Here is an 11,365-nt window from a genome sequence, read left to right on the forward strand (position 1 = left end):
TTTTCAAAAATGTAATAATCCATGTTACACCCACATGAAAAATCCCCACCTATGGCTCACAGTCATGTTGGAGATTCAGAACACAAACAAAACAGCATTAATGTGGGGGAATACTTATTCTTTTTGACTAGGCAGAGGCCATATCTGATGATTAAAAATTATATTTTCAGATGTGAAGTGGTTCTCTGTACCTTGGAAATTCTCTAGTCAACAAGCAAGCTTCTTTTTAACAGATTCAGTAGTAATTACACAGCAATATTGCACAATGCTCATATACAACCAGTAATTCCTGTGTTGGAGATACTAATTTTGTAATATCACAACCGGCGCTGAAGTTACGTATAATAATAGCTCATTTCACGATGTGAGAATCAAAGTCTGGAAATTGTGTATCTCAAGAAGCTTTTCCAGTCACATAAAAATACTGCTCTAGAAGCAGCCAGCCTATAAAACAAAACAAAACATTGCAGTCAAGTCACTTCTAATCCATGGCAACTCCATGTGTGTCAGGGTAGAACTGTGCTGCACAGGGTTTCAATGGCTAATTTTTCAGAAGTAGCTCTGGGGCTTTCTTCCAAGGTGCCTCTGAGTGGCCTGGAACCTCCAAACTTTTGGTTGGTAGCTGAGTGCTTAAGCCATTTGTACCGCCCAGCCAACCTCTACCCTAAGTCTTTTGCAACATTGCAAATTTACCAGGAACAGGATCTGATTCTTCCCGTATTCCTGCAACTTAGTTTAACACCACGATTCTGGGCTTAACAGTGCTTACCAAAGCATCCTTTCTCACTCTGAAAGAGTCTCATTAGATTTCTCATAGGCCTTGTGCCCACCAGACTTCCAGCTTTCTCCTGTTGCCTTGCCTATTAGTTCTGTTACAGTCACTGGTTCTTGGCATTTAAATCCGGGGGTTCAGGTCGCAAATTTCTGCGGTCCAGGCGACTTCTTTTCCAGGAATTGGAAGTCATCTTGTGGCTGGCCAACACACAGCTCTGACTTCTAGGAATTAATGTATTCAGTGTCCCAGGAAACTCATCTTGAGTCATTTCTATGCAATTGATTTCACCAATTTCTGTTTATTTTTTCTTGTCCAATTAATGATTAGAAGTAACAGCTATATTCCCCGTACATTACCCCTCATATTTCTTATTAGTCATGCTTCAGTAGGAGGCTGTCAAACATCTTGTTAGTTCCAGTCAGTTCTCAAAATAATATTCATTCAATTCTTCCCACAGACCAGACTCTGTTCTAAGGGAATGCATTGATAAATGTTTTATTACATATTTTTTCCCAAAGAGGATACATTCATTCATATTGCCAAAATAAACCATAAAAAAATTAAAGTGTAAAGGATTATTTCAGCAGTTAATCTACATGCACACCAGAAGACATTTCTGTTCAGAAAAGCAGGAAGACTCCTCTTAGGTCTGATATCATGAGTTTTTAATTCAACTCCCCATTATTTTCTTCTTTGAATTTCTTTCCTTTTTTATTTTTATTTACTTTTTTTATACTATTTGTTTTCTTTAATAGAAACATGCTGAGTCATGGAGCGTGTTTAAAATTTTGATTGGCAATATGGATTTTGAGAAATATTATGTGGGACTACACGGTTACCACAAAACGTGGGAGTTCTTGAACCCTGTAATTAGTGGGTGTCTGTCCTTCTGGACTCAGGTGGCAGGATTTATTGCCACAAAAAATAAATAAATTAAATTTAAAAAACCTAGTCTCCCTAACTGTCACATAGGAAGCCATAGATATGCTTACAAGGCTTGTTCAGGTGTAGAAAAGCCAAAATAAACAAAATTTTTACTCAATCACACTTCCTGGATGCATTACCTTACATGTAAGCCTGATACCCCACCTTTTTTTCTTCAGTGAACATTTCTTTCACCTTTCGCTGTTACACAAGTCCCCACTGGAGGGCTGCAAATACCTTCAGTGAGAAAAGTAGAGTCCCAAAGAACCTGAGAGCTGGAAAATATGAGTGGGATACGATGTACCCTGCTGGTCTTTAAAGGTTTTTTTTTTTTTTTTAAGGAGGAAACTGAGTAGAAAATTAATCACTGGCTATCCTTAGCATGTCACTGGACTACTAACCACGACTGATAGTTGGATTATGATTCCCTTCCTGAGATCAGCTGACATCAGACTATGTGGTGGTCTTCCTTGGTCAGTCCAGCTCTGAATTCATTTGCACAAATCCTCAGGTGTTGTCTGGAGGTTTTAAATAATAAAGGCGCTTTGATTACTCAAGAAGTTCTAACATTTTAGAATTACCTCTCAGGAAGCAAGGAAAATAATCGAAATTAAAGTCTTAATTTGTGTGACATCAGTCAGTGTGTTTCCACATTATTATTTTTTAATCTGTTTTTGGATGGTGGTCAGTGACCTTTGTGAATTTTCATGTGCACTCAAAGGAATGTGTCAGCAATTTCTCTGGTCTTTAGTTTCTCTATTTAACAATATACTACCCTATAAGGAGAAAAATTTTTAAATGTGATTTGTGTTTCCTCCTTCTCTGTCTTAACCATCTAGCAGGGTAAATAGATGTTAACAAATAACTATTTAATTACAACAGTGATTAAAATTGTGAATGAGCAGTTCCTCAGCATATAAGGACAATTAACAAGGAGACCTTAACTATCTCCGAAATCGGACAAAGCTTCCCAGAAAAAGTATTCTTTAAGCTGAGTCTGGAAACTGAATAAAAATAACATAACTGAAGTGAGAAACTGGAGTAAAAATATCCAATAAGAAGGCGTTTTCAGTAATTTGAATAAGTGATTAAACTATGATTGAGGCCAAATATTCAGAACATCCAAATTCACTCACCGATATTTCTAGCTCTGCTTCCCATTTCTACATGGCCTAAATCCACTTTTCACTGTAAATCAACGGAACTTTAATTCTTCTCTGAAGACAACATGTGCATTTCTCTCTTTGCTTTGATCATTCCATTTTATCTTCACATATGCCCCTTGTTTGTTGCCATAATTATTGTGTATTTGTTTTTCAAGGGATTCCTCAACTTTTAGGTTCATTTTAAAATCCTATTTCCTTTATAATGCTTCCGTCAGTAAATAAAATTGTTCTTTTTGTTTTGTTTTTGTTGTTTGTTTCCCTTTTTAATTAGGCCTAAGTTGAATTGGAATCAAAGTAAAACAGTGAGGTAATAGGGGTAGGATGACATAGTGAATATGGCAGTTTTGAACTAGGGGAAATTTAACTAGGAAATTATTATGTGTGTAGATCCTGTTTTATGAACTGAGTAGATGTTCAAAATGGTAGTTCCCAGGATCACTGGGGATGAGAAAGCAGGTATGTTTTTGCAGATGATTTCTAAGTTAACTAGAAGATGAATGATATCAATCAATTTTAAACTAGTTTTCATGTTCAGATGTAATTTGATACCATAAACAACAAGCACTTAAAACTGAAAGAGACATTTTTATTAATTGTTATAAAAGAGGAAGAGGTAACACACTATATACTCACATGTACATATAAAACCATCCATGTTAGCATATACCCACAATACTTCTAGTCAACATTGTAGTATAAGTCTTAGCAAAATCAATAAGACAAGGAAAAGAAATAAAAAGCACACAGATTAGCAAGCAAGAAGTAAAGCTATCTTTATTCACAAGCAACATGATTGTTTACATTGAAAATTCTAAGGATTCTACAAAATAACTACTGGGGCTAATGAAGTAACATAAAAAATTGGTTTTTACATATGAGCCAAACATATATGAAACATTAAATTTAAAAAGTATATGTCAAAGCAGCATTGCAGTTTGATGAATCACTTTTTTATGGCCTTTCTTGTGATCTTGTGACTCCTACAAAGTGATTGGCTAGGACTGCCCATATAAGGTGATTGTGGCCTACCAATGGCATTGGATAGCTTGAGGTTAATGAAAATAAGAGGCATGACACTGTTGTGGGGGTGGGACCATGCAAAGAAAGTATATGGATGGAGCCCTTATGAGAGTATTGGTCAGTTTTGCTAGGCTTAAAAACAGAGCCAATCACAGTGCAGAGAGGGGATCCCACTTCCAACAAGAAAGAAGAGCTAGGAGAAGAGCATGTCATTTGGACCTGGGGCCCCTGCACTGAGAAACTCCTAACCCCAGGAGACAGAGAGCTGTAAAACAAAGACCGTGCAAGATGGCAAGAAGTGGTGTCAAGTGCAGCAGAGAAATGGCAGCAGTAGCACCAGGAAACTGGCAGGAGGTAGTACTTTCGGCTTCCTGGCCGATGGAGAGAGAGAGCTGAGTGCCTTTTGGCAGGAGGCTTACTGGCAGAGTGGGATGCCTCTGGACACTTATTGGCTGAAGAGTTATGTAACACTTGCCCAAAGAGAGCAGAGGCCAAGAGGCCTAAGGCTAGGGGTATACCTGCCTGTGGGCACAGCTGAGAAGAAGCTGTCTTGACTGAAGAACTGTATCCTGAGTCATGCCTGATCCTGAATGGTAACTTGTTCCTCCCTAATAATCCTTATAACTGTAAGTATAGTCTGTGAGTTCTGCGGCCATTGCAAGGAATTATTGAACCCATGAGAGAAGTAAAGAGTGCAGTGGGAGAGATACCTGGTGTCAGAATTGGTAAAAAGGTTGGAGAGAGGATGAATGTTTGACTTCTGCCTCATAGGACTCAGCCTTGGGCTGATGCTGCTGATTCTCCCCTCTCATAAAAACAAAATCTAAGAAACAAACTTGAAGATTCATGACACCAACATCAAAAACTTTAAAATATTGCAGAAAGCAATTAAATAAGACCCCAATAAGTTGAGAGCCGTATCACAGACTGAAAGATGCCCATTAGCACCAAACTGACCTACAAATTCAACAGACTCTCAACATTTTTATAGAAATTGACAAACTGACTCTAAAATTTATCAAGTGCAAGAGAGCTAGAAAAAGCAAAACATTCTTGAAAAGAAAAATAAAATCAGTGGAACAGAATAGAGAGTTCTTAATGAGACAAGCATTAATAAATGGGAATTGTTGAAATCCAGGAGCTAGAAATGCTTCATGAGAGTTTCTGGGAAAAATGATTGCATTAATTCTTAGAAGTCAAAACTGCAAACCAGTTGGTGGACGGCTGATCAGCAGCTTCTGGGGTCATAGTTGTGTGGGCAGCAGAAGCTTGGGATCTGACCCCCTTGTTTTTGCACCTGTCAGAGTGTGCAGCAGGAGGGAGAGGGAAGACTAAGCAAACAAACATAGACCAGATAAGAGTGACAGCTGGCCTCCCATTAATCATGTAGAGTGGGTTAACTTGGCAAGAACTGGAAGGCCACAAACACTGTACTAGTCTAAATTGTCGGAATGTGGAGAGATTAAAATCTGTGGTCTGGGAAATTCAAAGTGTTTCCAGAGACTTGGAATGGAGAAAAGCGGCAGTTTCCTGAGTGCTAATAGAAGGACATTAGCTCAGGAGGTACGAGGTTCTTATTATAAAATAATAACATTTTCTTATGTTGACTATCAACCTGAAATGGGATGTTATTTATAACTTCAGGTGAATTATGGTGTGACAAATTTTCTGTCTCCAACATTGAATTTTGCTATTTATTTGTGGGCACTTTATCATACTTGGAGCTCTGGTGGTACCGTGGTTAAGAGCTATGGCTACTAATCAAAAGGTTGGCAGTTTGAATCCACCAGTCACTCCCTGAAAACCCTGTAGGACCATTCTACTCTGTTCTATAAGGTCACTATGAGTTGGAATTCACTGGAGAGCAATAGGTTTGGTTTATGGGTTATCATACTTCATGCTGTCATCAGCAATTCATACATTTTTTTATATATATAATTAAAAAAAATTTTTTTTTTTAATTACAAAGGGTACAATCTGAGTTGTTTTTTATAAATTTGCTTACTAGTTGTGGTAGGCAGGATAAATGCCCCTCAAAGATGTCCGTGCTTTAAATCCTGGAACCTGGGTATGTGTTACTTTACAGGGAACAGGGGAAGGAAGGTTGTAGATGAACTTAAGGTTACTAATTAAAAAACAAACAAACAAACGTGTTGCCGTCCAGTCAATTCTGACTCACAGTGATTCTATAGGACAGAGTAGAACTGCCCCCTAGAGTTTCCAAGGAGCGCCTGGTGGATTCAAACTACCAACTTTTTGGTTAGCAGCTGTAGCACTTAACCACTACTTCACCAGGGTTTCCAGGTTGCTAATTACTTGCTCTTAAAATAGGGAGACCTTCCTGAGTTACCAAGTGGGTCCAACGTAATCAGCACCAGTTACCTAAGGATAGACTCCGACTCTTGGTGACCCTGGGTGTGTCAGAGTAGAACTGAGCTCCATAGAGTTTTCAACAGCTGATTTTTTGGAAGTTGATCACTAGGTCTTTCCTCAGAGTAACTTCCGGGTAGACTCAAACTTCCAACCTTTCAGTTAGCAGCTGAGTGCATTAACCTTTTGCATCGCCAAAGCACCCTTAAAAGTGGAAGAGGGAGGTAGAAGCGTTGGGCAGAATAATGCACAGGAACTGATAAAGACTTGACCCACCATTGCTGACTTTGAAGACGGAGAAAGGGTGCGAAGGACTAAGGAATACTTTGGGCCTCCAGCTGGGAAAAGCAAGGAAAAAGTTTCTGCCTTAGAGTCTCAGAAAAGGCATGGAGCTGTGCCAACAGCTTAATTTTAGGATAGTGAGACCATGTTGACTTTTGACCTGTGGAACTGTAAGATAATACATTTGTACTGTTTGAGCCACTAAGTTTGATTTAATTTGTTATGGCAGCAGTAAGAAACTAAGACACTAGTGTATTCCTGAAAGCCAGAAAACTGCTCCTACATTCGAAATCTGGAGATAAGAATTTATTAACAGAGAAGACCTCAACCTGGCCAAGCAGCTACAGCTATTCCCCGTGACAGCCCTGCTGTTGCCTGTGTTTTGGTGTATATAGATTGACTATTTCTCTTGGGTCGAGATTATGAGCCCAGAACCAAACAGGATCATTAAAATTTAAAACTTAAAGTGAGAAGGACTGAGTTTACAGAGGATTTTGGTATTTACCATTTTACATTTTATAATGCAATGGCCGATAATATTTTTCCCAAATTTTCTTTCACTATTCCTTCATCTCTTTTTCTAACTATATAAGCACCATAACTCCTTCCCAAAAATGGTGCAGGAGGAAGATGAGAAGGAAGAGGATGCAAAAGAGAAGGAAGGGAAGATACAGAGAGGAGGTAGGAAAGAATGTCACCGTTTAGTAGAATAAAGTAGTTCTACTCAGAGTGTTATCCTAACTTCCTGTGTAATATTAGAAATTCTATCAAACTCTTCTATGTCTCAATTTTCATCTCTGAAGAATAAGTAATTTTGATTTCATGAACTCTACAGTTTTTTTTATATTTCATATTTTATTGCTTTGGAAGTAAAGGACAAGGTAAAGAGAACAAGACTGCTGTATACTTACAAGGCTAGATCTTTTGCCAAGTATATAATACTCTGCATTTCATTTTCTGTTTTCAAGGACATTTGAAGATCTTATAAAGAATGGAAAAAACGCTTGAGCTTTGCTTGTTCTATATAAGTATTACGCCTTTAGTTATTATCATGGAATCTATAAAAGTACCCTACTTTTTTTTTTTAACACTTGGATGTGAAAAGCAAAATGGTATAAACAAAGGATATGCAATTTTATGTCAAGATATAAGGAAACAGTTATTTAGATGATATTAAAGATTTGTTGTTTTCAGTTAGATTCAGTTCACATGTTGGCAAAGCACCCAGATGCAACTCCACACCTGCTGAACCTAGTTCCTTCCTCATCTAAGTTTGTTGCTTTTCTTTTTATGCAAATGGAGATAATTGGAGCAGATTGAAAATAGAATTGAGATACAGGAATTTAGTCAATTAAAAGAATACATGAAACCCCTGCACTGCGATTTCCCAAACATCATGGCACTGTTTTCTGAAAATGTACAACCACACCCTGGTCTTCCGTGGTAATTTTTTTTCACGTACAGTTCATTATATAAATTTAAATTTTGTTCCAGTGCTGCACACTTCCCTAATACATTCTGTCCTTGGAGAGGTATGGTCTATATTCCCTGATGGAACAAAGCTATGCGATTCTCTTAAGATTTGGTTAAAGAGAAAGGATGGACACAGAAAACATAGGCCTACAGAAAACCCCTGCCTTAAGAAAAGAAAATATTTAAAACCCAGCCAAATTTAGTGCATACCCCCCAAAATCTTAGCATTCCAATGCATTACCAGAAACAATGACAACACAAACCTAGTTAATACATTACTAATAAATAACAACATTAACACCATATTTGCATAGCAGAATGAAGAGTTTATTAGAATAAAATCATTTGGCTTCCCACCTATTTTGGGGGAAAAAGGAAATACATAAGTTTTATTAATAATGCAATTTGGGTTACTCGTTAATTTTGCAGAGTCAGTCTATCATCCAGTGTTTGAGGACTGGAGAGGAGAAGAGAAGCTGGTGGTCAAGGAATACTAGAATAACACTCAATGGAGAAAATCAAGATAATGCATGACCTTACTACAGAATCTTATTGCATTGCTTAAATGGGTTTGGTCAGTCATCACATTAATCTGTAGAAGCCAGATCTATAGATTGGTCAGTAACAAGATGACTGGAAACTCCTAAAAGGAAAATATGTTGGGCGGCAGAATCTGAACTCATAGCCCAGGGAAGGGAAACCACAGACTCCATAACCCAAAGGCCTGAAGCCCCTGGATCCACAGCCCAGCGAGTAACAGCTTCTGGATCCATAATTCAGGAAGCAGCCGCGCCTGGAGCCAAAGCCCAGAGACGCAGTGTTAGTCATCTGGCAGGGACTGCAGAGCGTGGAGGTCCTTGGCTGGTACCAGGATGTCTGGCAGGGGATGGACACCACGCAGGAGGGCTGGTAGCTGCTGGGTTTACAGCCCCTGTAGAGAGAGGAGCCCAGCTGACAGGTGCTTGGAGAGCAGAGACCAGTGCTGTAGACCAGGTGGCTGGGGGAGGAAAAGCGCACACAGCCACCCAGAGAGCGGGAGGAGAACTTTCCAGAGCAGCAGCTGTAAGACATGGTGACAGGAGATGTGAGTTCAGCTGAGTTACAGCGAGAAGACTCTCTGAGTTTTAATGTCATCTTCTAGACTGGGGCACTTATATACTCTCAGCAATAGGTGTGGTACCTTACACAGTCATCCTTTCCATATTTTTCCTCCCTCATTTACATATGTGTAACTCCATAATCTTCTCATAATTGTGTCTGAATAGTTTCCCGCATATTATATTAACGGGTGCTATAATTTTGTTGTTACAGCACAAAGCCAATGAACTGTTCTTATGTCAGAAATGCTATGACTGTTTGACACTGATGCTCATCCCATCATGGCCAAGAGGGCCCCTCCTTTTCGTCTCGAGCATCATTCATGTGTCTTGTTTCTGGCTATGCTGAGTAAACATTTTCCTCTAAAAGGTGGGAAATAAGATAAAGTATCTTTCTTATGTATCAATGGATTAAATGTACAATTTAGGCCTTAAGGAGAAATCTACTAAAGATTAACGCTACCTATCTGCATTCTTTCTTATTCTCCGAAATTATTGTCCATCTATTACATCCTATTACCCAGGATGTCTCATGAATACTGAAAAATATCAGGCAAGACAAATTGAATGTCAGTGTTGTCTAGGACCAGAGAAAAACTTGGACAATATTTAAAGATATGGTGACAGAAAGGGACAGAATTGAGACAGTTACAAGTGGAAATCAATTTAGACCCTTATAACAAGAGTCAAAGATCTTGACATAATTGGGATGAGGGAAAGAAACAATTAGATTTAATGTATCTGATCTGCGTCCTGTGGTCCTCTCAGAGTCTCATTGTATGTGGCAGTCCTGAGGATACAATTCTCAGATCTTCGACTGTTGTTTTTAACTGCTGTCAAGTCAGCCCCCAACTCATAGCCACCCCATGCACAATGGAATGAAACACTGCCCACTCCTCCGCCATCCCAGTGATCGGTTGCAGATACGACCACTGTGATCCATAGGATCATTGGCTGATTTTCAGAAGTAGATTTCCAGACTTTTCTTCCTAATCTGTCTTAGCCTGGAAGCTCCTCTGAAACCTTTTGAAGTATCATAGCTGCAGGCAAGTCTCCACTGACAGACAGGTAGTGGCTGCCCTTGAGGTGCATTTGTTAGTAAGGCACATGGATGTCCACATGAAAGACATGGAGCCACCACTGCTCTCTGATCTTCAACTACAGGAGGCTGAACTGACCAAGGGCTGGACATGGTGTGGTTCAAAATCTATAGCTGCATTTGTACTGAAGCCATGTACTCCCCAGGATGTACCTAGGCAATGACTGAGTACAGCAGAAAAATCAGGGAGCCCTGTTCCTGAAAGTCATGAGACTTCTCTGTTGGCCGGCTTTAGCTGGAACATTTCCCAATGGCCTTGAGGAACTATCCTTAGTCTGCAAGGCAGTCTAAGGCAATTCCTTCTCTCTCTCCTTCTTTCAAGTCAACCTTGGATCTCAGTCTGACAGTTCTCCAAGCCTCCTCACTCACCAACAATTTCGTCTTGTAGATATTCCTGTAAGAGAGTCCTTTTATCTTAACTCCATCTTGGTGTCTGGTTTTTGATGGATTTGGACTGATATGTTATAGAACTAACTTCTGTCATACCCTCTATGTCTTTTTTAGTTATTAGCAGTCAATTTGTTACCAAGAATCCTGAGTGTCCAGCTATATTGATCTTCTATTTTACATTTTTGTTTTCAGTAATGTCTGCTCTTCTATTACTTCCCTCATTTACTTAAATTGGGATCAATGTGCTTCCTTATTTTGTCTCTTGGATATTGATATTAGATCAGTGATTTTTAGCCTGTTTTCTTTTAAAATATATGTATTTAAGGCTACAACTTTCCCACCATGCGTGGTTTAATTTGGGTATATTTTATATTTTCATTCGCTCTCTTTTTTGACTATGGATTAGTTAGAAGCATATTGCTTAATTTCTAAATTTCAAGAATTTATTGGTTAATGTTGTTGCTATTGTTTTCTAACTTAAACCACTATGGCCAGAGAACATAGTCCACAGGAGCACAATCATTTAGAAGTTGGTGAAACTTTTTCTTTCACCTAGCTTGTGACCTACTTTGGTAAATGTTCTGTGGGCACTTGAAAATAATGGATATTCTGAAGTTGTTGATTGCAATGCTCTATGCACTTCAACTGGGTCAGGCTTGTTGATCATGTTGTTCACGTTTTCTATGCCCTTACTGTTTGTTGGTCTTCTGTTCCTTTCCATTACTGATAAAGAACATGTTGAAATTCCTAATTGTCGTTGTGGGTTTGT

The 11,365-nt window shown here is 38.8% G+C and overlaps 1 protein-coding gene across 1 annotated transcript; it reads right to left on the bottom strand.

Annotated features, from left to right (window-relative positions):
* Window positions 1-8,593: 8,593 nt before the first annotated feature.
* On the bottom strand, window positions 8,594-9,318 carry LOC100673576 (keratin-associated protein 13-1-like). The gene has a single exon (XM_023548187.2). The coding sequence runs from the start codon at window positions 9,142-9,144 to the stop codon at window positions 8,629-8,631; it is 516 nt and encodes a 171-aa protein (XP_023403955.2). The 5' UTR covers window positions 9,145-9,318; the 3' UTR covers window positions 8,594-8,628.
* Between the last annotated feature and the right edge of the window lie 2,047 nt (window positions 9,319-11,365).

The sequence above is a fragment of the Loxodonta africana genome, chromosome 20 (assembly GCF_030014295.1).
Source record: "Loxodonta africana isolate mLoxAfr1 chromosome 20, mLoxAfr1.hap2, whole genome shotgun sequence".
Taxonomy (NCBI): domain Eukaryota; kingdom Metazoa; phylum Chordata; class Mammalia; order Proboscidea; family Elephantidae; genus Loxodonta; species Loxodonta africana.